The following is a 23625-nucleotide window of genomic DNA, read 5'->3' as shown; positions in this document are numbered from 1 at the left end:
CCCAGGCCTGGGAACTGAGGGCACAGCCTCCGCTGGCTCCTTGGCAGCTCCAGGCCCCAGAGTGTGCACAGGATCACCCGGGGACAGGCGCAGTGGGTGCAGCAAAGCCCTGGGGCACTTGCCCCACTCCCCTCCCTGGAGGCCTCGGGCTCGTCTGTGCTGTGTGCTCCCCGGGAGCCACGAAGGCAGTCTGGACCGGCAGACGCTGTCCAAGTCCGTGTGCCCCCCCATGCCCGACGTCAGCACGATCCGATTTCATAACCAGCCTGGATTCTGCCCCAGCCCAGGAAGGAGCATAAAACCCAATATATTTTAATTACATCTTTGAGGGCCGTGAGCACAATCGTTTCCAGATGGGGACCCCGTGGATGGCCGCTCTGCCCGCTGGGCCTGGTCTGGGAGGAAGGGAGTGCAGACCACAGGCCGGCTCGGCTGACAGCGCCCCGGCCCAGGCCGCACCAGCAGCCTTTGCTGCAGGGTCCTGCGACGGAAGAGGCTGTCATTGCCATGATTTCCATTTTGCAGGTGGGGAAACTGAGGCTCGGGGACACAGGCTTGGCACAGAACTATCTGGGTGGCACAGCTGGAAGCAGAGGGGTTGGTGCCCCAACCGAGAGACCCTTCTAGGCTGGGAGGTCCCTGGAGTGTCCTGGCCCAGACCCTGGAACAGGCCAGCGGGAGCTCAGTGTGTCAGGGCTCCTGGGGCGGGAGGGGTCTGGCCCTGCACGCCCTCGCCTGGCCCACACTGCCCAGGAAATGCCTTCTCCATGGGCTGGGCCAAGCCTGCTGCCAGCACTGAGCCCCTGGGACAGCACCGGGCCACATAGGAACCTCTGGCCACTGAATGGCGACTCTGTCCTGGCTCCAGGCAAGTGGGGGCCGATCCCTGAGGCCTCCACAGCCCAGGCTGCTGAGTGGGACCCTGGCACTGGACAGGCCTCCCACAAGCCCCTGGGCTCCCTCCAAGCAAGGAGAGTGCCCCGACACCCAGGAGCCTTCTCAGCCAGAGTGAGCCCGGGGCAGGGCAAGGGCAAGGGGAGCTGGCCTGGCCGAGGGAGGACTCTGAGGGGGATGCAGCCCCTGGCACGACCTACTCTGGGGAGACCCGCTAGGGTCGCACACGGGGTGAGCGGCCTCCGGCTCCCACCTCCACTGGGCCGGCAGGAGGAAGGTCGCTGGGTGGTCAGCAATGGGGACTTCGGAAGTCTGCCAGCTAATAAGATTTGCCTGCTCTGCCTTCCTGGCTCTTCCTGTGGAGGTGGCGGCCTGGTGTCTGCCCGGAACCCCTCCCTTGCCTGCCTGCTGCACCCCCACTCCAGGAGGGGCTGATGGAGGCAGCATGGTCACAGGCCCCAGATCCCTGCATGGTGATCCAGGAGGGGTAGGTGGGAGTGGCCCAAGAGGAGCCAAGGCACCATTCTTGCCTTGGCGCGGCCTGGTAACCCGATCCCCGCCGTGCCTGGCCAAGGCCAGCAGGCTCCAGTTTGGATGGACGGCAGCTGTGGGCTACCGAGAAGAACCTGCCCTGCCTCCAGCGCGGTGGCCACAGGGTCTGGGGCGCCTCCTGGAGCCCTGACCTGGCCCCTGCCTGGCCTCGGTGCCCCTGCCTGAAAAATGTGCCCAGAACAGAGAAGATGTGGGGTGGCCGCCTGGTGCACTCAGAACCCCTGCATCTGGGCACCGGCGCTCTCTCCAGGCTTGTCCTGCTCTTTGGGGACGATCCACCACGCTCCCCATCTCCTGCCATGATCAGCAACCCAGAGGTGACCCCAGCCCCAGCCTGGGCCCTTGCAAGCCCACCAGGGGACGGAAGGGGAGAGACGCTCTTGGCCCTGGGCAGGCCAGAAAGCCTAGTGGCCAGTGCAGGGGGCTCTGGCATCCCCGAGCACCTGGCCAGGCTCCCCAAGGAGGGGCATCTGAGCAGGCCCAGAGGTGGCTGGTTGGACTGGCAGGTGGCTGGGTAGATGCTGTGTGTCATCCTCCTTCCCCCTGGTGCCTGACCGCCTGGTGACCCCCAAGACAACCTGAGTGAGTGGAGGCTGGCAGCCATTCCCCACAGCAGACACATCACATTGGGCCTGGTGCCCGTTCAGAGTGCGAAGAAGGGCAGGGGTGCCTGTGGGCTCACTAAGGCAGGTGTGGGTGCCAGTTCGTGCGGGGCTCCCCAATACTGATGACTTACCCCTCCCCACCCACCAATGGCCCCCAGCTCTGTTCCAGGCAGGGGGAGGCAGAGGTGAGAGCTGCCCGAGCCAGAACACCTCAGGCCAGACCCCCAGCCGGCCCTGGCTGGCCCGGCCTCCTGGTGCATGCCGGGGCCTCACACTACTGGTGCCGTGGCACGAGCTGGCACCACGGGCCCTACTCCCCACACGCAGGACTGCGTGGGCGGCCGGCCCCGGGGCTTTCACCCCCCTGACAGGTAGCCCGGAAGCCCGACACTCCTGCCCTCTCAGCCTCATAACCGCCCCAGCCTGAGCCGCCCCTCCCGCAGCCTCTTCCCTCCACTGCTCTGCCACCAGCCGCTGCACCCAGAGGCCGCCCACCCATCTGTCCGCCTGTTGCTCCTTTGCAAACATTCACTGACCACGTGCATCATCCCAGGCCTGCTGGGGATGGGGCTGTGCTCTCAGGAGCTCCCAGCCAGCCCGGGGGGCTGTCGGTGCGTGCAGGAAGGGGGTCTGATGAAAGTAGGTGGCTGCAATCTGCAGTCAGGAGGTGCTGCCGCCGAGAGTGACAGGAAGAGGCAGCGGGGACAGCGGGCACCAAGGCAAGAGGGCAGAGGCGCGAGAGGAGCCCAGGGAGTAACAGTCCAAGGACAGACCTCGTGAGCACCTCCTGTTTATGGGATAGTTTGGGATGTGGGGAAGAGGATGTGGAAGGGGACCGAGTTCCTCTCCCTCATGGGGCCCTGAGGCCCATTCCAGAGGACACCGCACCCAGGGTTGGCCACTGCCCCTGGGTAGAGGTGCATGGAAGGCCCCAGCTGGAATGGGTTGGGGAGAACAGCACAGCCCCCCAACTCCTGGCTTCATCCTGAGTTTCTGGGGACGCCCAGCCTGGACAGGCCTGAGCACGAGGGTCCAGGCGGGTGGCAGGCATAAACTGGGCCCGACGTGCTCTGCCCCCAGTGACAGGGGTTCACTTCTCCTTGTCCCTCCCCTGACAATGCCTCCAGCGCCAGCATCACTGCCCAGCAGGAATCCGGCCACAGTAGGCGACTGCAGGGTCCCACCAACATAGTGCCACCCCAGTAGTGCAGGCCACCTGTGCCCTGAGCCCAACACCTAGCCTCCAAGAGACCTTCCCTGTCTGGCAGCGAAGAAGACATTTGGTTTGAGAGCCCCCGCCCGTCGATAGCCGTAGCCCTGCCAGCCAATGGAACCAGCTCAGTGAGGCCGCACAGGCTGGGAGAGGCCCAGGTGGCTGGCAAGTCTGCCGTCCACCCCTGGCCAGCCCTGAGCCCTCGCAGGGACAGCAGCCACAGCCCCCAGTGCAGGGAGATGGTTCCATCCGGGCACCACTGAGTCCCCTGGGCTGGCATGGCACTTGGCCCATCCAGATGGGTGCTGACCCTCTCACACCTGAGAACATGGAGACCCCACCCCTCACTGGCTCCCAGTCGGGGTGGGGTGAAAGCAGCCAGCTGAGGGAAAGGGCCCACAACCAGAAGGGACAGCGGCGGGCACACCTGTACTAGAAAAGAACAGGTGCAGGGATTGGCCAGGTGGACAGTGGGTCTGGTGCAGCACGGGGTTGCCAAGTGGGGATGTGGTGGGCATGTGGTGGAGGCGGGTGAGGGGTCTCTTCTTCAGCCTTCCTGGAACCCAGCCCCCTGAGGTCAGCTGAGCTGGAACAAAGAAGCTTAAGCCCAGGACCACTCAGGAAAGCCATCCTCACCAGGTTGTAACCTGGCTAGGGTCTCCAGGAAGAGTAGGGGAGTGGCAAGCTCCTGGGGTGGGAAGAGGGTTCCTAGCAAGGCCCCAGGGCCCACTGCTCCCCACAGCGAGCACAGACAGTGACCCTGGGCACCTCATTTATGCCCACTTGTGCCCCCAGGCCACAGAGCAGTTCACGGGGAGGAGGGGCTCCAGGGGCCTTGGGGGTCAGGCCAGGCTCCGCCCTCCCCCATCTGGCCCACTGAGCCCCGCCCTTCCCCAGCCCCCACAACTCTGGCCAGAGGACAGGCTCAGATAACGTGACCCTGTGACTGAGGCAGAGATAAACTGTGGCCACCCCAGGCCCTGATTAGCAGCAAATCCCAGGAAGTTTCCGCCCCATCCTAAAACCCCGACTCCTCAGCCTGTGGGCCATAATCCCAAGGACACCCTTCCAGACCAGGCCTGCTCCTGGCCACCCCCACAGCCTCCCTAGGCAGGGGGGGGGGGCTGGCCCTGTCGACAAAGGCCTTCCCCACTTGGTGTTTGCTCTAAAGTGAGCTTGGGGGGCTCTCCTGGGGTCAGGCCAGGGCCCCACAAATGCCCACTGGTGCCTGTAGGGTGGGTGGCAAGGGGACAGTGACAACACGTTTCCTCGAAGCCCCTGCATGCCCAGATAGTACCCCATCCCAGCCCTGGTGCCCCCAGGGTCTGCTCTAGGCTGGACTCTTCCCCCCAAGGGTGTGGGGGTCCTGCTGGTGGAGACAACAGAGGCACCGTGGGAGGGTCCACTGGCAGCTCACGGACACCACTCCCTTCCACGTGCCGGGTGGCCACGTGCCCACCCAGCCAGTTCCTGGGCCCTCCAGCTCAGGGAGCTCGGGGTGGGTGGGCAGCATGGTCAGGGCTGGAGGATGCACTGAGCGAGCGAGTCCTCAGATGCTTCTCCAGCCTAGGCGGCCCATGCAAGGGATGGGTGCAGTGAGGCAGTAGGGCGTTGGCTGTTGTCACCTACAGGCCAGCGGCAGAGCTAGAAGGGGCAGGAGGACGCCAGGCCCTGGGAGGAGGTCATGGCACCTGGGCAGGAGAGGCCATGGAGCAGGGGCAGGCGGACATCCCTGAGCACAGTGGGTTAGACGGTGGGCCTGGCCCAGGGGCAAAAGCAAGGGGTGTGGGCAGGCTCGGGTCTTGGTTGGCTGGGTGGTGTGCGTGGTACCGTTGAGCAGATGACTTAATCACAAGCGGGCTTTGTCCCTGGGCACCCGCCCCCCGCCCGGATCCTCCTCCTGGCCAGGCTGCCGGCCGCACGCTGCCCCCACCTGACTCCTAGTAACCTGCAGCGGACCGTGGGCAAATGCGAGGAGGGCCGGGGGCTCTCCACCCGCCGAGGGGCCTGGGAACAGCGTGGGGGTGGCCGCGGGGTGCAGCCAGGGCGGATCCATCCAGGGCTGGGCTCAGGGGACTCCCGTCAGCCCGGCCCGTGCCAGCCCCCAAAGAGGGCATCCTGGCAGAGGAGGCTCCAGGGCGGGGGGCCAGGGGCCGGGGGCTTTGTATGCCACAGGCCCCCTCTCTTCCTGGGGCCCCCACCCAGCCTGATCCTGTCACAGCCTTAGAAAGTGAGACAAAGGCCCCAGGAGGCCCTGGAGGGCTGGGACACAGGCAGGAGATGGGGTTTTAATGACCGGAGCCACAACAGTGGGAGCAGAGGCAGCTCATTAACCCTGTCGGGCCCTCACACTGGGCCCACCGACCGCCACCGGGCCCCTCCCGGCCTTCCAGCTGCCCCTGTTGCTGACCCCAGGAGACTCTGGAAAGAAAGTGAAAATCTCATCTCCAAAGAGACAGGGTCAACGGGTCCCAGGTCCAGGACGCCCCTACCCAGGCAACCTGTCTGCCTGTCCCCTGCCAGAGGCACTGGGTGAGATGGAGGCCTGGGGGGTGTGGTGGCTGGACCCCAGCTTGGAACAGCCCGCACCTCGCCTGCCATCACTTCCCCTATGCATTTGTGACTTTCCCGTTTCCCAACCCTGCAGCAGGAACTGAACCCTGGCCTGGCATGTTGCCTGGGGCTTGGGAAACTGCCCTCCTCCCAGATTGGAAGCCCCCCAGTCCCTCACAGAGATGTGGCTGAAAAGCTGGAGGGAACTCAGAGCCCTTCACAGGCAGCAGAACTGGGGTATGAGGCCCTCAAGACCCCAGTAATCCGCTCATTCCTTCATGTTCAGGGCAGCATGGGCTCTGCCTGCCTCGGTTTCCCCACCTCTAAAGTGGGCGTGTGGGCGGAGAGGCGGCTGGGTGCCAGTGATGGGGGTGGCCACGTCCGGGGCTGGAAGGCTCAGGATGCAGGTTGGGTCGCCTTCAGTCCCTGACTGCTTGGGGCAACCCCGACTGCCTGCCTGTGGTCCTGTCCTCCCATTCAGCCCCCCAGAGGTTCTCAGAGCCATTGCACCCCCTCCACCCCATGCCCCCTCAGCTCCTGCAGAAGCTCTGGCCTCAGACCTGTCATGTGACCTTGGCAGCACCTTAGGTCCCCTGAGCTCTATTTTTATGGAGGGGCCAGATGTCCAGGGACCCAGTGCAGAAATAGGGGAGCAGATGGAGGTTTGCAGTTCGAGCCACCCTGCACAACCCACAGGTAGCACTTGGGGCTAGGGGGCTGTAGTGAGCAGCCCCTCCTGGGAGGCAAGCAGGCCGCCAGTCCCCACCCCAAGAGTGCTTACAGCAGCCCTCGAGGTCAATGCCGAACGGGAGACCGAGGCCCAGTCAGGGCAGCATCACCCACCGGACCCCCTGCACCCACACCAACGCCCCAGGCTCCCGCAGCTACACTCACAGAACTTTCGCATCCTCATCCTGGGATGGGAGCTAGTGGGCAGCGCCTCACCGATCGGCAGCAGCGAGTGCCCTAGCAGCGTTACGGCTTCGCGGGGCACGTTGGAAAGGCACGAAGGCGGGATCCTCGCTGGCCAGCCAGCTGGACAGCAGGTTCTGCACGGTGATCCCGGCCGAGAACTCGTCGGGCATGAATACGAAGCACACGGCGACAACCAGGTAGGCCAGCGTGAAAATCACCTCAGGGCAGTCCATGGCACCGTCGCCAGGAGGTCGTCCAGCGATGCCCAGCGTCTGGGCGCTGGCGACCGGCAAAAGGGTCGGTCCCAGGCCGTTCTGATGTTGCCGCCCCGCCCATTCGCCGCGTGGCACTCTGGGAGATGGAGTCTCCCCCGGAGGCCCACTCATGCCGCCCGCAGGACATTCCGGGAAATGGAGTCCCGACCCCCGGCCCCAGGGGACAGTGGGAGATGGAGTCCGATCCGACCCAGCCAACGTCACGCCACCCGCGGGTCATTTTGTGAAATGGAGTCCGACCACCACCCCCACACGCCGCCGGCGGGGCACCCTGGGAGCTGAAGTCCGCGCACTGCCGGCTAACTGCCCGCGGGGCACTCTGGAAGATGTAGTTTCCGTCGCCCCTCATTTATGCCCTCCGTGTTACACTCTAAGAAATGGAGTCCCCCTGCCCGGCCGCAAGGGGACACTAAGAAATGGAGCCTCTGCGCCCAGCGCAGGATCAAAAGCCGTGAGTCGCCGCAATAGTGCCCATGAGGGTGCGGACCCTCCTCACTGGCGGTCCTGTTGGTGGCGCTGCATCTGGTCCAATTTTACAGTTGGCAAAACTTAGCGCACGCCAGCGGCTCTCAGGCTCCGGCCATGCCACGCAGCCCAGTCGCCTCCGCGACAGAGGCCGAGATCCCCGGAACGGGAGCGATCTGGCGAACCCGGCCCACCGCAGGCAGAGGTTGTCCCCCGGGAGCGTATGGTCTTCGCCTCGACCGCCACATCTTGCAGTCCACCGACCCGGAAGAGGAATCGCAAGAGCGGGAGGGGGCGGGGCTGACGCAGGAACTCTTCTTATTGGCGAGCCCACCCCCGCTGGCACTCTGATTGGCCTCGCCAACCCAAACTTCTGCATTTGAATCCGCGGGCGCGACTGCAGTGACCCGACTGGGCTGCCGCTACTCCGCCCCCGCTGAGCGGCGATTCTTCACAGCGGCGGCGCGGGCTCAGAGCCCCGGCAGCGGCGAGCAGGTAGGCAGGCCGCCGCTGGCTCAGTCTTTGGGGTTCCCCCTGGCCGCCACTTCCCCGGAAGCGTCTCCTCTGCCGGCGCCACCTGCTCCCGTCGGCGGGCCCTCGGGTGCTGAGTGGCCCTGGGCAGTGGCCGGGCTGAGCCGTTGTCTGCGGGCAAGCTAAGTCCGTTCTCTCTCCTGAAGCTCCGCGCTCCTGGTCCGAGGTTCGTTCCCGTCTCACTCCCATTCCCTCTTCTCGCGGTGCCTCTTGCGCGTTGATCTCCTCTAGCGTTGCTTCTGGGGCCAACTCCAGCTGTGGAACCTGCCACAGAAACCTGGACCCTGACCCACGCCGCAGAGCGGCCAGAAACCAAGCCCAGCTGTCGCTTCTGATCAAGAGCCCCCTCCCCGGCCCCGCGCAGCAACAACAAAAGCCCCACCTGCCAAAGGGCTCGCTGTTCTCCCGCCTTATTTCAAGCCAGGGACTGCCAGAAAGGTTTTCTCTGTCGCCATCTGCCCAGTTCTAGGTTTGTGCATCCCAGGGCAATCCAGCAACTCCTCCCTGGCCCTTTACTCCGTTGTCCAAGCTGAAAACTTCAGCCTTGCCCTTGACTTCTGTTTGCTTTTCCTAGCTCCACAAGTCCCACCTGGACCCACTAGCCAAGCCAGGGTCTGGCCTCCTCCCCACAGTGCATGATCCCCTGGTTTCCCCACTTGCCTCCTGCCCTTCGCTGTCCACGCACACATAGCACTCTAGCGAGCTTTTCAGGCCACTTCTGACCCCCCAGTCTCACTCTTCAAAGCCCCCCAGCACCCTCACCACCAGGTGCCCGTGATATCCCTCTAGGCAGGTTGGCACCGGTTCTCTAGCAACTCCTAGATCTGGAATATTGTGGATGGAAAGGGTGGAAAAATGTGTCCACGACCAGTGTGAAGACCTGAGAAGTAGGAATGGAGCCCTTCTAGAACCTCTGGGCTTGACTGGAGGCCCTGATATAGTTGTTTCCGGACACCCACCAAGGAATTCTAGATCTCCCCCTCCCTTCTCTTCTCAGCTCCTCATCCAGGCCTCAACCCTCTCAACACCCTGGCCTGGTCCCCACTCTCTGGCCCAGTGGGAGGGAGTGCAAACCAGAGCCCCTGTCCTGTCCTCAGCTGCCCTCTCGTGCCTTATACCTCAGGCAGAGGCATGTAGGGAGACTCAGGCTTCCTCTGGCTCTTCTGGTTTTCCAGCAGGCCAGGACTTTCCTGTTTCCTAAGTTTTACCAAACAGAATAATCCAACAGTAGGAGTTGTTATGAAGACTTGGTTTTTTTTTTTTTTTTTTGAGACAGAGTCTCACTTTGTTGCCCAGGCTAGAGTGAGTGCCGTGGCGTCAGCCTAGCTCACAGCAACCTCAAACTCCTGGGCTTGAGTGATCCTTCTGCCTCAGCCTCCCGAGTAGCTGGGACTACAGGCATGTGCCACTATGCCCGGCTAATTTTTATATATATATATATCAGTTGGCCAATTAATTTCTTTCTGTTTATAGTAGAGACGGGGTCTCGCTCTTGCTCAGGCTGGTTTTGAACTCCTGACCTTGAGCAATCCGCCCGCCTCGGCCTCCCAAGAGCTAGGATTACAGGCGTGAGCCACCGCGCCCGGCCCGGCGAAGACTTGGTTTTTTCCCTTGTCTCAGTGAAGGCCCTTTTAGCTCTTGGTCCCAGGAGTTGGCAGGGCTGCCTGAAGCTCCCCCTGCTGGGCTGGAGAGTCAGAGGCCCCTGAAGTGAGACAGGGACTCACTCAGGTTTTCTCTGCCTTGCTTGACAAAGGACACCTGTGTGAGGTGAGCTGCAAGGTGCTAACCACACCTGTGCAGGAGGGGTGGGGAGACATCCTCCCAGCACACTTTGGAGAAGCTCTGTCCCTGGGTCATGTCTGTTGAAACAATGCAGTATCATTTCCCTCATGCTGACACAAAGATATTCTGCTTTACTAGAATGAGTCTGCAGATCTTAAATGACAAAGATGTCACCAGTGAAGAAAGTACAGAAAACTGTGACTTCCTGTTTTCACCACCAGGACTTACCGGAAGATCGTCTGTCCTTTGTCTGTCACAGAAAGAAAATGTGCCACCTAAGAATCTAGCCAAAGCAATGAAGGTAAGTGTGAACTCTACTGTGTGTAGCTTGTCAGGTTACCCTGGGGCCTACTTTTCTGGTGACTAGGTTGAACAGCTGACATGGTTGTAACAATTTGAATTGGCAAACAGTACGTTCCTCTCTCCCTAACAGGTGACTTTTCAGACACCTCTGCGGGATCCACAGACAAACAGGATCTTAAGTCCCAGCATGACTAGCAAACTTGAGACTCCTTTTGTTCTGGATGACACCATTGGATTAGAAAACTTTCAACATGTTGGGCCACAGAAAGAGAAGTAAGTGTCGGTACTGTTGAACGTACACAGTCTGTGTGTAGGTCACAGTCTCTGACTGACTTGGTGGAAACATTCTGTAACATCTTGGCTGCATTTCTCCTGATCTCTAGTGAGTTTATATAGTGTGTCACCCGTTGGTTAGCAGATAAGCTGATATCAAATACTCAGAGTAAGCTGTGACTTCATAGTTTACTGTTTTGCTGCCCCCTTGCCAATCAGTTGGCCTCAATCTTTGTTTATCTAACTCTGTAAAATGTCCTGACCCACCTCCAGGGAATTGAGATCTACAGCTTTATTTCTGTTTCATTCTGCTCATTTCAGTACTTGGAAAGAACAGATAGAAATTTGTAGGCAGAGAAACCGTGTTGTACTGTCTATACCAGCCAAAATATGCATGCTGGGCTGTGGCAGGTCCCTGTGGTCCCAGCTTCTTGGGAGACTGAGGTGGGAAGATTGCTTGAGTGCAGGAGTTCTAGGCTGTAGTGATCTTTGCCAATCAGATGTCCGCACTAAATTTGGCATCAATATGGTGACCTTCTGGGAGTGGGGAACCACCAGGTTGCCTAAGGAGGGGTGAACTGGCCCAGGACAGACACAGAGCAGGTCATAACTCCCTGCTGATCAGAACATGTGTGGTCAAAGGGCTGGGCCTGGCATCAGGCACTGGGATGGGCAATGTGCTGCCCGACCTGTCGCATGGTCCACGGGGACTATTTGAATAGTGAAGATATCAGAGGCTACTAGACAAACGGGGGTTGGGTGCCTAGGAAGGCATTTGGTGAGCATGACGACACAGGCAGGCCACAGATGGAGACTCCATGCACATCCACCCCCTCCACTGTGGGTAGGCTGTCTGCAGCTGTGCCACAGGGAGCTGGTCACCAGCAGGCAGTTGTATGAGGTGACACCAGAATGAAGAACCGCCATGAGGAACTAGGGGTGGGGAAGGAGTACAGAACGGGAAGCCGTGTGAAAGGTGACAGGCCTGCTTCTGGTGGGGAAGGTTAAACTTGTATTCAAGATGGATGCTGAGGCAGCATAACATTACAAGAATTCCCTCCAATTAACATTAAGTATTTTTTAAAAGCCAACAGTTTATCAAGGAAGTGGACTCGAGAACGACCAATAGAATTCTCCAGAAACAAATGGCGACTGGTGCTGACACTCATCCAGGGAATGCAGACCCAGCGTTTGAAGGTGGCACCTCCTCGGAGCCTGGCTCAGCCCCCCTGGCCGACCCAGGTGCCTCCAGCTCTGCCCAGGGCCCAGGAAGTCCTGAAAGCCAAATGGCTTCTTCAAGAAAAGTGTCTAGCATCCCTGAGAGAGCTTTGGAGGAAAACATTAGTTCTCGTCCCTCAGACAGAAGCATGACATCCACCTCCGAGGCCCTGGAAGACCCTCCCAGAATAGTGTCCCCCCACAATGCAGAGACTCCTCTCAGAGCCGAGGGAGAAACTGCACATGGCGGGGCCTCTGCCTCCTTGGCCGAGGCTGCCGAGCCTCCTGGTACAAGCCCTGAAACAGCATGTGGAGTGCCCCTGGCAGACCTTCCTGTCGAGGCCCTGGCCCCCCCTGAGAGTGTGGACACCCCCGGGCCCCTGCCGGCTGGCAGGGCCACAAGCCCAACCTCCGGTCCTGGGGCTGTTGAGAACTCAAGTCTGAGCCAGTAAGTTCGGGATTGGCTGCTCTATGGTATGTGTGGTCAGGGGCCCATTCCAGAAATGCCATTTAGATGCTCCTTTGTGACCAGGGAAAGCCCCCAGGAGGGGCGTCTTGGGCAGGGGAGGCACAGCTGCAGAGTCCCCAATCCCGAGACCCGGCAGCTGTCAGGAGTTGGGTCTGTGGTTGTGTGGTAGTGAGCCCTCCATTTAAAGAAGAATCAAGTGCATGAGCGCTGGCACTCAAGTTGAAAGCAAAGTATGGCCAGCCCCAGAGCAAGGCCCCCTCCCCCAGCTCGAGCACCTCCCCAGGTGAACCTGGATTCCAACAGCCAGATGAGCCTGTTACCACCTAGGGTGACTCTCAGTCCCCACGTGTGTACCTTCTGGTGGGAGCACCTTCCGGTGCCGCTGCTCACTGGGGTCTTAGCCTTCCTCCACCCAGCGTTCTGGTGTGGAGCTTTCCTAGCAGAACCTCCAGGGCCAGCTGCCATCCTCTGTCTCCTCTTCGGCCACACCCCATGGCTTGAGTTGCTCAGCCAGGGCATGGCCCTTCGCTACCTCCTATCCCCCCAGGCCCTTTGCTGATTTCACAGTCAAAAGACTACAGGAGTCCTCTTTGCTTGCCCATTCCTCCCAGAGCCAGGAGGCAAGGCGCGTGTTTCTCATTCTGGGTAGGGCTGGTGAGGGCAGCTTCGTGGTCAGGTCACTTGGGCAGCCCCTGTACCTGGCACAATGCTCTAGCTGAGCATTGACGTGACCAACGCAACAATGCAGGTAGGAGGCAGATGGGCAGCTCGGTGCTGGGAGCCATGGGGCAGGGCACCTAGGTCTCTGCTGACTCTGTCTCTCCAGGCAGCTGCGTCCAGCCTCAGTGGAGGACACACCTGTGGCGCAGATGGCAGCTGAGACTCCAAGCACAGAGGGCAAGGTACGGGGTGTACGTGTGAGGGCTTATGATCCTGTACTGTCCATGTGAAAAGTCTCGGGGTATGGGAGGCACAGGTGACCTTGCGGTGACAGGATGGGATACCCTGCTGCCCTCGCCCCTGGGGTTCCTTTTGCTGAGAATGGGTGAGGCAAAATCCCACCCAGAGGGTCCTCAACTGCAAAGGGTGACCTTGACCTTCCCTCCAGGAGGGAAACTGGAATTCTTCGGGCACATCGGTTCCCACGAGCTGTCCAGGCAGTGAGGCAGTGCCCCCAACTCAGCAGGGGCCAGAGCCTGCCTTGGAGCCGAAGGAGGAGAGCTTCAGAGACCCTGCAGAGGGTAAGTTGCCTCAGGGCAGACGTCCTCTGGTTTGCTTTAAATGTATCCCCTGAGCATTTGTGTTTGGTGGCTTGACTCCCCTGCATCATTGGCCAGTGGTCATTCTATAGGCTGGTCTGTCACCTAACATTAAGTAATTCATACACAAACTTCTAGTTTATCAAAAGATAGGCATTTTCAGTAGGATAGGTCTCATACATTTCACTTAAAGGACTTCTAGAAATAGAATTTGTATACTCAGAGAAATCAGCCAAAGGCAAAAACAAGATGACACACGGACATGCAAACTTGTAATTGCCAACTGGGCATTCGTTGGTAATCAGGGAATCAATGAAATGAGAAGCTTAGTCCTTCAACACCAGGCTGTGGTGAAATGTGGATGGTAGAATGGTCATTAAAGTGCATCGGAAGAGAAAAGTATAAATGAAGTGTGTTCAGTGAGTTATAATTGGATTGGTTTAAAGGCTATAAAGCAACTTTGTAAAATCTCTGTTTGGATTACTTAAAACCTCAGTCATTGAGAAGACTGGAAGGTGAATGTAGGTAGGGTTTATCTCTGGCAGGATAGTCATGGGTTCTGGCCACATGGGGATAAGCTTAGCTGGGGTGGACCTGTCACCCCCATGTGGGACCTCTGGAATCACACACAACATGAGCGTTTGGGTCTGGCCTCTGCCACGGAGCATGGTGTTTCCAAGGCTCGTCCATCTGCAGCAGGTGTCAGTGCCTTGTCCCCGAGGTGGCTGAATAACATTCATATTTTGTTAACTCATCGGTGGACGTTTGGGGTGGTTCCACTTTTTAGCTGTTGTAAATAATGTCATGAACATTCATGTCTTTAGCTTTTTGATCTATTTGGAGTTAATTACTATATATGGTTTGAGGCAATCTTAAAATTTTGTGTAGAAATATGTTTTCATTCTTGGTTTTATTTGATACAAAGTCTACCTCTGTTACTCTGGCTAGAGTGCTGTGGTGTCAGCCTAGCTCACTGCAACCTCAAACTCTTAGGTTGAAGTGATCCTCCTGTCTCAGCCTCCCGAGTAGCTGGGTCTACAGGCATGCGCCACCATACAGAGCTAATTTTTTTCTATATATTTTCTTTCTTTTTTTATTCTTTTAGTGTATTATGGGGGTACAAGTGTTAAAGTAACTTTTATTGCCCATGCCCCCCTGCCCCCTTCTATATATTTTTATTTGGCCAATTAATTTCTATTTTTAGTAGAGATGGGGTCTCGCTCTTGCTCAGGCTGGTGTTGAACTCCTGACCTTGAGCAAATCTCCTACCTCGGCCTCCCAGAGTGGTAAGATTACAGGCGTGAGCCACCACACCCTGCCACGATTTTATTCTTTTGTATGTATACCTGGCATTAGAATTTCTAGATCATGGTGACTCTATGCTCAACTTTTTGAGGAACTGCCGGACTGCTTTCCCGAGGGGCTGTACCCTTTTACAATCCTACCAGCAGTGTGTAGGAGGTTTCCTCACCAACACTTGTTATGTCTCACTGATCCTGGCCGTCTGATGGCTGCAAAGTGGTATCTGGTTGTGGTTTTCATTTGCATTGCCCTGATGGCTAATGAACATCTTTTGGGCATCTAGTTTTATAGCTTTAGCTCTTACATTTTTTTTTTTTTTTAACTTTTTTTTTTTTGAGACAGAGTCTCGCTTTGTTGTCCAGGCTAGAGTGAGTGCCGTGGCGTCAGCCTAGCTCACAGCAACCTCAAACTCCTGGGCTCAAGCAATCCTACTGCCTCAGCCTCCCGAGTAGCTGGGACTACAGGCATGCGCCACCATGCCCAGCTAATTTTTTATATATATATCAGTTGGCCAATTAATTTCTTTCTATTTATAGTAGAGACGGGGTCTCACTCTTGCTCAGGCTGGTTTTGAACTCCTGACCTTGAGCAATCCGCCCGCCTCGGCCTCCCAGAGAGCTAGGATTACAGGCGTGAGCCACCGCGCCCGGCCTAGCTCTTACATTTTGATCTTCAATCATTTCAAGTTAATTTTTGTATATGGCGTGAGGCACCCTAAAGGTTTTTGTTCTGTTTTGCTTTGTTTTAAATTTTGTGAGAGCTATCTCCCTATGCTGCCCAGGCTGGAATGCAGTGGGTGTTCACGAGCACAGTCATAGCTCCCTGCGGCCTTGAACTCCTGGGCTAAATCGATCCTCCTGCCTCTGCTCCGGCTTGCCCTTAGGTTTTTTTTTTTTTTTTTTTTTTTTTTTTTTTTTTAAATGGACGAGGTTCTGGGGCCCCAAGAGCGGGGCCCCGGAAGTCGCCCGCCCTTAGGTTTTTTAACCAAAGTGTATATTATCAGATCTTAAAAGACTTTTCTAAGATAGTTTTAAACAGTAGTTCTCAACTAGGGCATTTTGTCCCCCCAGGGGACATTATTGGTTGTCATGCCTAGGGAGTGCTACTAGCATTGAGTTGGTAGAGGCCAGGGATGCTGCTTAGCAGCCTGTAGTGCCCGGCACACCCCCACCGCAGAGAGTGGTCAGGCTCCAAGTGTCAGCAGCGCTGAGGTGAGAAATCTCACCGGGAGGCAAAGGACCCTCAGCTCCAGGTCCCAGGTGAGGAGGCTGCTGGCCTGGTGGCCAGGAATATTCCCTGTGTTTATTCCACTAGAGAACCATGGTCACACCTTATTGAGCACCATGGGAGACCTAGCTGTGGCCCTCGGGGCCCTGGGTGTTGGCAAGAACAGTGACAGCAGCAGCGACTTGCTCCCTCTCAGTTCTAGGCACAGGGGCCGACATAGATTACCTGGAACAGTTTGGAACTTCCTCGGTAAGTCTGGGGCACTGTGATGGCAGCCTCACCTGCACTGCGTGTCCCCACAACAGCCCCACACTCTCACCCCCAAACAGCAGGATGGATGGCTCTTCACTGTGGAGCTCACTGTGTCCCTGACTGCAAATAGGCCCAAATGTTGAGACTGGTCCTGAGTCTCTCTAGGGCCCCCTTTTCCTGCAATTTCTCATTTAACTGGTGGCCTATAGTCCTAGCAGAGTTCCAACCCAGGTGCCCATCTGAGACACACCTGGACATGCTGTGATGCCAGGGATGGGGGTACGTGGGGCAGAATTGTGGGCGACCAGAAGCAGTAGTGTGTTGTGACCTCCCCAGAGCCCTTTGCCTAGTGGGCAGCTCACCCCAGGGCTCTGGGGACGGTTCTGGGACAACAGTGGCAGCTGCTGACCTGCACTATTCTGCCCCAGTTTAAGGAGTCAGCCTTGAGGAAGCAGTCTTTATACCTCAAGTTCGACCCGCTACTGAAGGACAGTCCTCGTCGACCAGTGACCGCAGCCACTGGGACAAACAGGTACCCTTCCCCCCGCCCCAATCAGTGGAGCCTTTAGCGCAGGCCGGGGAGATGAGGGGCTGTTCCCAGGTGCTCCATTTGATCAGAGACTTTTAGACTAAGGTGATGATCTAAACTAGAAGTGAGTCATGGTGGGTGGGGAGGACAGCAAGAGCCCTGATCCTTGGTGGGCACCATGAGGACCCTGCCCTCTAGTCACAGGGACCCTGCCATGCTCATGGACTCCATTCTATGTAGATTAAAGATCCAAACATACTCTTTTTTCCTTTCATCTTTTTCTTTTTCCTTTTTTTCTGTCTTCTTTACTCCTGGAATTCCCCAACAGATAAACCTATTTTTTTAAGTAGCAACTCTAGAACAGAGGTCAGCAAGCTATGACCTGTGGGCCAAACTCCACCCATTACCTGTTTTTATAAATAAAGTTTTATTGGCACACAGCCACACCCCTTCTTTTACAAATTGTCCATAGCGACTTTCACACTACTGGGTAGTTGTGAGAGAAGCTGTGTGGCCTTCACATCCTAAAATGTGGAAAACGTGGGCCGACCCCTGCTCTGGAAGGAAACACAGCACATTTACGTAATTTTGAGGAGACTGACCTACTAGGCATTACATGAAAGCCATGAAGCTGAGGAGTAAAAAAGTTTGCCATATCTAGTAATCAAAATTAAATCTTTGACCCAGGAAGGACAGCAGGCAAGAGGGAAGGGGTTCCGGGCAATGGAGAGGTTGGGCTTGCTAGACACAGTCCCACATTTTCTACTGCAAACCTGACTTTATTGGTTTTCAACCAACAAACCGAGAGCTCAGTTAGACTGGACACATCTGTGCTTTATGTCCTGCTCAACACTGAGAGGACCTGAGGTGACCCAGGTGCTCTGTTTGGTCTCAGCACACACGACGCGGACTGGCCTTCCTCAGGAAATCCGCCAGAAGCCACGCTCGTGGAGTTTGATTTCTTGGGAGTGCTGGATGTTCCCGTAAGTGTTAGTCCCTCTTGAGTGATATTTTTGTGGTCTAAAGAGACATGTTGTTTTAAGGGCCTGTCCTATGTTCGTTGGGTCCAAAGCCTTCGGCCCAGTTGGTGGTGGTGGAGCTGCTGGCCTCCTGACAGACGGGGGCTTGTTGCAGGTCCCCCTTTCCCCCGCCACCTGACCCATGCTATCTCTGTGGAGTTGGCCTGGGTGGACCTTTCCTCCTGGATGGCAGGTGGGAGGTGGGGGATGGGAGGAGGCAGGCTTGTGGCTCCTCCCCGTATCCCTTAGGTACGTGGCTCACCCTCATCTCCATCTCCCTGCAGGTGCCGGGCCCACCCCCGTGTGTCCTCATGCCTGGGAGTGCCCCCCTGCCTACCACTGGGCCCATCGTGGACCTGCTGCAGTACAGCCAGAAGGACCTGGACATGGCAGTAAGGACATGAGGCGGCTCCTCTATAAAATTGGCAGGCTGTTCTGGGACCGGCCAACGGCCAGGCACGGGTGGCACTGAGTGCATGGCCCGGTGCCTGGCATTGGGTCCAGGGCGTGACCACCATGCATGCTCCTGATCCTCCTGGTGGAATTACAGGCACCTGCTGGCCTCAATTACTGGACCCCCAACCCCTTAGCCCATTGCTGATGCCCAGCAACGAAAGCCGAGAATTTCAGGTTCCCGTCCAGCATCCAAGCAGGCAGCTGCCCACAAGCCAACTCCCCCACACGAAGCTGTCAGACAGCCCGGACTCCGGCCTGGTGTGCGGTGTTCATCTTGGGGGTGATCTCACAGCGTCATAGGTGGCACTTGCTGCTGTGAACGTGGGTGTGGCCCTTTCTTGCCCCACCCTCCCCCACCAGTGCAGACTCCGTCTCTGGATGGGTTAGAGAGCCCCACCTCCACCATCCTCAGATTTGAGGGTCCCCTGTGTTTCCCTCTGTCCTCACCAGACACGCTGAGGCTCAGCCTTTTAAATCACCTTATCTGTGGACAGTCGAGGGGCTGGGTGTCTTTGGGCAGCACACTGAGCTGCCATCTGCCTGCCAATCGCCAGGGAGGTATGGATGGGATGGCCCAGGAGGACAGCTGGCCTGGCTGGGACTTAAGCCCTCGAGTCTTCTGAGGCCTGCAACACAGCCCCTGACCTACAGGCCCCCAGCAACCCCCTGTACTGTGTCGGAGCCCATCCGAGTGGCCCTGAAGCAGGCCTAGAGGCCCACAGCATGTAGACTGGCCTTCTTTCTGTAGCTAGTCACCCTCCACCCTGTAGAACCGAGTTCCTGGGGACGGCGGGCCTCTGGGCCCTGCCTTCCTGCAAAGTTAACTAGAATTGAGTCAGAGCCCATGGGGCCCTGACCGGTAGACATGCCAGGTGAACATGCATCCCTGGGCACCTATTGGATTCCACCAGGGCCAGTGGAGACAGTCCACAGGCACAGCCATCGACCCCATGCCTCTTGTCCTCGTGGTAACCTAACTTGCATGTCCTGGGCCTGACCTGGGCTCCCAGGATCCTCGTGGAAATTTCACATGGAACTGTGACTTGATGATATGGCCCCAGATCCTTGGGTGTGGGCAGTCAGATCCTTGTGAGAGGCATAGAGCATTGAAGGTCAGGGTGGAGGGAGTGGGACAGGAATTCAAGGTCCCACCTGCTGACTCAGGTGTATGGTTGGCACAGGTCAAAGTGACACAGGAGGAAAACCTGGAGCTGAAACGCAAGTGTGAGGAGCTCCATGGGAAGAACTTGGAACTTGGGTAAATAAGCCCTGCAGCCTCAAGCCAGCTGTGACCTGGGCTCATGTGGCCACAGAAGGTCACCAACACTCATTTGTTCTCCTTCTATAGGAAGATCATGGACAGGTTTGAGGCAGTCATGTATCAGGCAATGGGTAAGTTCTCGGGCCCCAAAGGGGCATATGCTTCTGCGAGGTGCCACCTGGTCCCCATCCCTGCCGCGGCCCCCCCCCCCCCCCCGCAACCCCTGTGACGTCTGAGCTTTGTGGACACTCAGTGTGGCCAGGTTAATTCTACCTTTCAAGGGTCCTTCTCCCTAACACGCAAATATCCTCACAGCAAACCCACCATGGAGCCACTGAGTAGTTAGCGAGAAGCCGGTAGTCATTGAGGCTGGTGGCACCTGTGTGGCTGGCACTTGTCAGGCCCCAAAATTCTTTTTTTTTTTTTTTCCATGGTACAGTTGGCTTCAACCCAAAATTCTTTTTTTTTTTTTTTTTTCACATTCTCACTTTGTTGCCCAGGCTAGAGTGAGTGCTGTGGCGTAAGCATAGCTCACAGCAACCTCAAACTCCTGGGCTCAATCAATCTTCCTGCCTCAGCCTCCCAAGTAGCTGGGACTATAGGCATGCGTCACCATGCCCGGCTAATATTTTCTATATATGTATTAGTTGGCCAATTAATTTCTTTCTATTTGTGGTAGAGATGGGGTCTTGCTCTTGCTCAGGTGGTTTTGAACTACTGACCTAGAGCAATCTACCCACCTCGCCCTCCCAGAGTGCTAGGATTACAGGAGTGAGCCACCGCGCCTGGCCTGGCAACAAAATTCTTGACACCCTGATTGCCAGCTGGGGCCATGGCAGGGAACAGATGTCATTCCCCCTAAACCCCATGGGTGCTGCTGAAACACCGGGTCTCACCTGGGACAAGGGCTCAGGCTCCTACAGGTACCCCTGTGGGGAACTGTCTTAGGTCGAGTGTCAGCCTGGGTGAGGTGACCTCCCAAGCCTTGTCTCCTTCTGAGAGCACTATAACACCACAACCAGCAGCCTCCAGCTCTCCACGGCAGCTCCCAGCTTGCAGGTCACACTGTGGGCCCTGGGGATGTCCGAGCACTGCCCCTCTTCTTCAGCGACCTCTGCTGCTGGGCCCCGGGCTTCAGGCCCAGGGCTTCATTGTCCACTCCCTATGGTCCCCTCTGAAGCTGATGTTGAAGGAACAGCTGTGTTCTGGGCTTTCTGTCCTACCCGGAAGATCACAGGTAGAAAGGGGAGCTTGTCTCCTTAAGAAGACATCTGAATAGGGACCACGTCTGCTGCAGCTCACACCCAAGCTTCCTACCTCTGCTCCTGGTGCCTGGTTCCCTTGCCTCGCTTTCTTGGCTATTTCTGGACCCCCGTGTTTAGGTTGCCTCTAATCCCGAGTGCTTGCTTTTCACTTATCTCAAGAGGAGGCTCAGAAACAGAAGGAACTCGCCAAAGCTGAAATCCAGAAAGTTCTAAAAGAAAAAGACCAACTTACTACAGACCTGAAATCCATGGAAAAGTCCTTCTCTGACCTCTTCAAACGATTTGAGAAGCAAAAGGAGGTGATCGAAGGCTACCACAAGGTACGCCATGCTGCCCTGTGTCCTTTCCATGTGGGCTCACGGGGGCTTACAGTCCAAGCTGACAGTACCTGGTCCTATGCTGAGCCTACCCTTGCTATGGGACATGGGGTGTCCCATGAACAAGAAGGGCTACTGCTGGGGGTGGGAGTGGCATTGCCACAGCTGGTCTGTGAGGCTTTGGCTGAGGTTGGTGGGAGGACAGGTGAGCAGAGCAGCCTCACGGGCATAGCCTGGAGGCAGGATATGGCAGGAGTGCGACGAGCATAGAAGGAGAGGCTGGGGCAGGTGGTGGGGTATGGCTGTACTCAGTGCATGGGAGAACCTGCCTTCTAGAGAAGGTACTGGGCTCTGCAGTGTTTGGACCGTCCACCGTGTGTAAAGAACAACTCGGCTGTGATCGAAGAACTGTGACGTATAAGATAGCTTAAATCTTCGATTATTGCTACAGAAAGTTTTACAAATAACACCCAGCACAGGATAACCAGGTGTTGGAGAAGGAAAGGAGTGAAAATCAGAAACAGTCAGTAGAAACAGACCCACAGGAGTGCCACACACTGGTGTCCACAGGAGAAGGTGTTGCTGGAAGGTGCTTCTCAGATCTGCCTTGGGGAGTTGGCAGGGACTCTTGTATGGATGCTACGAGAGGCAGGACCCCTTGGACAGTGCCATTGGCCTGAGGACACCCCTCCCAGCAGTGTTTCCTGGCCCTCCCTTCGGCCATGCTATGGTCTGCATCAATGGCCTCGCCTCTCCCAGACAGGCCTGTGTCACAACTACCCCGAGCCACCTCTCCACCTCCCCACTCTCATGGAGGCAGCTCTGTGCTTAATCCCACCTTGGAGGACCCAACACAGGTTTTTTGTTTTGTTTCGAGACAAAGTCTCGCTCTGTCACCAGGCTAGAGTGCCATGGCATCAGCGTAGCTCACAGCATCCTCTAATTCTTGGGCTCAAACAATCCACCTGCCTCAGTTTCCCAAGTACCTGGGACTACAGGCACATGCCACCATGCCCAGCTAATTTTTTTTCTATTAGTAGAGAGGGGGGTCTCACTCTTGCTCAGGCTGGTCTTGAACTCCTGATCTCAAGCAATCCTCCCACCTCTGCCTCCCAGAGTGCTGGGATTATAGGCATAAGCCACCGCACGTGGCCCCAACATAGGCTTTACAACAATCACTATATTCAAAGAAGCATTGTTTCAGTAGAGACAATAAAACTGGAAAAGGACCAAATGAAAATTCTGAACTGAGAAATATACATACTAAACTTAAAGATTCACTGGTCACAGTTCAGAGTGGCTGCCTTGAGCATTCACGGCGGGAAGAAGAGGGTGAGTCAGGGACCAGAGTGCAGGCTGCAGCCCAGAGCTGGGGACGGAAGACAGGGAGATGCCGCTGTGGAGCGAAGGCCCGGCCACACACCCCAGATGCCTCACCTATAGGCAGATGCTCAGGAACTTCCACAGCCACGAGACACAAGGCCGTGGGTATAGTAGGAGGCGGGAACCTCAAGAGAACTCAGTTTTAAACCACCCAACACACCATACCTGGTGGCTCCTCACTGTTACTGGAGTGTGGAGGGGCCTGCAGGGCTGTGGGGAGCAGCATGTCCAGAAGTCAGGTGGCCCCAGCTGTCACCCTCTCCCTGCCACCCCCAAAGCAGGGGTCTCAGCTTGCAGGCGGAGGCACCCAGGGGCGGGCTGGTCAGTGTTCCCAGTGCCTGGGCACAGATGCTGGCTGGCTGAGGGTATGGAAAGAGGGGTGACAGCTGCAAGGGCCCAGAGGTCAGAACTGGCGCCCCAGAGGGTGGAGAGCCTGGGGCTGTCCAGAACCTCTGAACCGGGTGGGCTGGGGACGTGTGTGGAGTGGCTCTTTCACCGCTAATGTCCCAGACAGCCTCGAAGGTCTGCAGTCTGCACCTGCCCCCTAGGGTCCCCAAGTGCCAAGCCTGGACCATCTTATATAGATGAGTACTGTTAACAGTTAATGTCTGCTCTCATTGCTGAAGAACGAAGAGTCGCTGAAGAGGTGCGCTGAAGAGTTCTTAGTGAGGATTGACAAGGAGGGCCAGAGATACCAAGCACTGAAGGCCCACGCGGAAGAGAAGCTCAAGCTGTGAGTGCTCGGGGTGAGGGACCCCCGGATCCCCCACCCCCAGGAAGGAGGGGTCTGGTCCTCAGCCTCTTGGACTCAGCCTCTGCCCTCTGCCCTTGCCTCTCCAGGGCAAATGAGGAGATTGCCCAGGTCCGGAGCAAGGCCCAAGCAGAGGCCTTGGCCTTCCAGGCGAGCCTGAGGAAGGAGCAGATGCGGGTCCACTCCCTGGAGAAGATGGTGGAGCAGAAGGTGGGGTGCAGGGAGCCACAGACCCCGCCAGGCTCAGGGCCGTCTGTTCTAGGCCTGTTGCTGTTCCCTCTAAGTGTGTTCTGCGGAAACCCAGCAATTCATCTTTTCTCCTTCAGACTAAAGAAAATGACGAGCTGACCAGGATCTGTGATGACCTCATCTCCAAGATGAAGAGCTGACCGGAAGCCACAGACCAGCAGCCACCCTCCCTCCCGTCTGTCTGTCTGTCTCCTAGGTTCTGTTATGTTCTTTCTACTGTTAACTTGTGTGTAAACTAGATTGTTGTAAGATTAAAGTTTCCCTTAAATTCAAAGGCTGAAGTTGCCGGTGTTGGTTAAAGTGAAGA

At 57.1% G+C, this 23625-nt stretch overlaps 2 protein-coding genes across 5 annotated transcripts in view; one reads left to right on the top strand and one right to left on the bottom strand.

Annotated features, from left to right (window-relative positions):
* LOC105881641 (stem-loop histone mRNA binding protein) overlaps nt 1-23625 on the bottom strand; it is a 230380-nt gene that overhangs the window by 120328 nt on the left and 86427 nt on the right. The gene's annotated exons all lie outside the window — the stretch shown is intronic.
* Nucleotides 7835-23604, top strand: LOC105881640 (transforming acidic coiled-coil-containing protein 3). Of its 4 annotated transcripts, none has more exons than XM_075992896.1 (16): nt 7835-7967; nt 9924-10086; nt 10219-10361; nt 11449-12027; nt 12875-12950; nt 13157-13289; nt 16033-16085; nt 16517-16620; nt 17513-17600; nt 17921-18028; nt 19274-19350; nt 19441-19484; nt 20778-20938; nt 22945-23051; nt 23159-23279; nt 23396-23604. In XM_075992896.1, exons 2-16 carry the CDS (start codon nt 9925-9927, stop codon nt 23456-23458), a joined length of 2019 nt encoding a protein of 672 aa, XP_075849011.1. In that variant the 5' UTR covers nt 7835-7967; nt 9924; the 3' UTR covers nt 23459-23604. The 4 variants fall into 4 exon arrangements, with proteins under 4 accessions (XP_075849011.1, XP_075849012.1, XP_075849013.1 ...); XM_075992898.1 differs by having other exon boundaries at nt 7845-8169; nt 10007-10086; XM_075992895.1 differs by having other exon boundaries at nt 7845-8169.

Source organism: Microcebus murinus, chromosome 16 (assembly GCF_040939455.1).
Source record: "Microcebus murinus isolate Inina chromosome 16, M.murinus_Inina_mat1.0, whole genome shotgun sequence".
NCBI classification, from domain to species: domain Eukaryota; kingdom Metazoa; phylum Chordata; class Mammalia; order Primates; family Cheirogaleidae; genus Microcebus; species Microcebus murinus.
This window is presented reverse-complemented; position numbering and strand designations above follow the sequence as displayed.

Bases quoted from the DNA above. Each gene is read 5' to 3' on its own strand.
- LOC105881640 (XM_075992896.1), top strand. From the start codon at position 9,925: ATGAGTCTGCAGATCTTAAATGACAAAGATGTCACCAGTGAAGAAAGT. The intron at 12,951-13,156 runs GTACGGGGTGTA...CCTTCCCTCCAG, and splicing joins CTCCAAGCACAGAGGGCAAG to GAGGGAAACTGGAATTCTTC. The intron at 16,621-17,512 runs GTACCCTTCCCC...GTTTGGTCTCAG, and splicing joins GCAGCCACTGGGACAAACAG to CACACACGACGCGGACTGGC.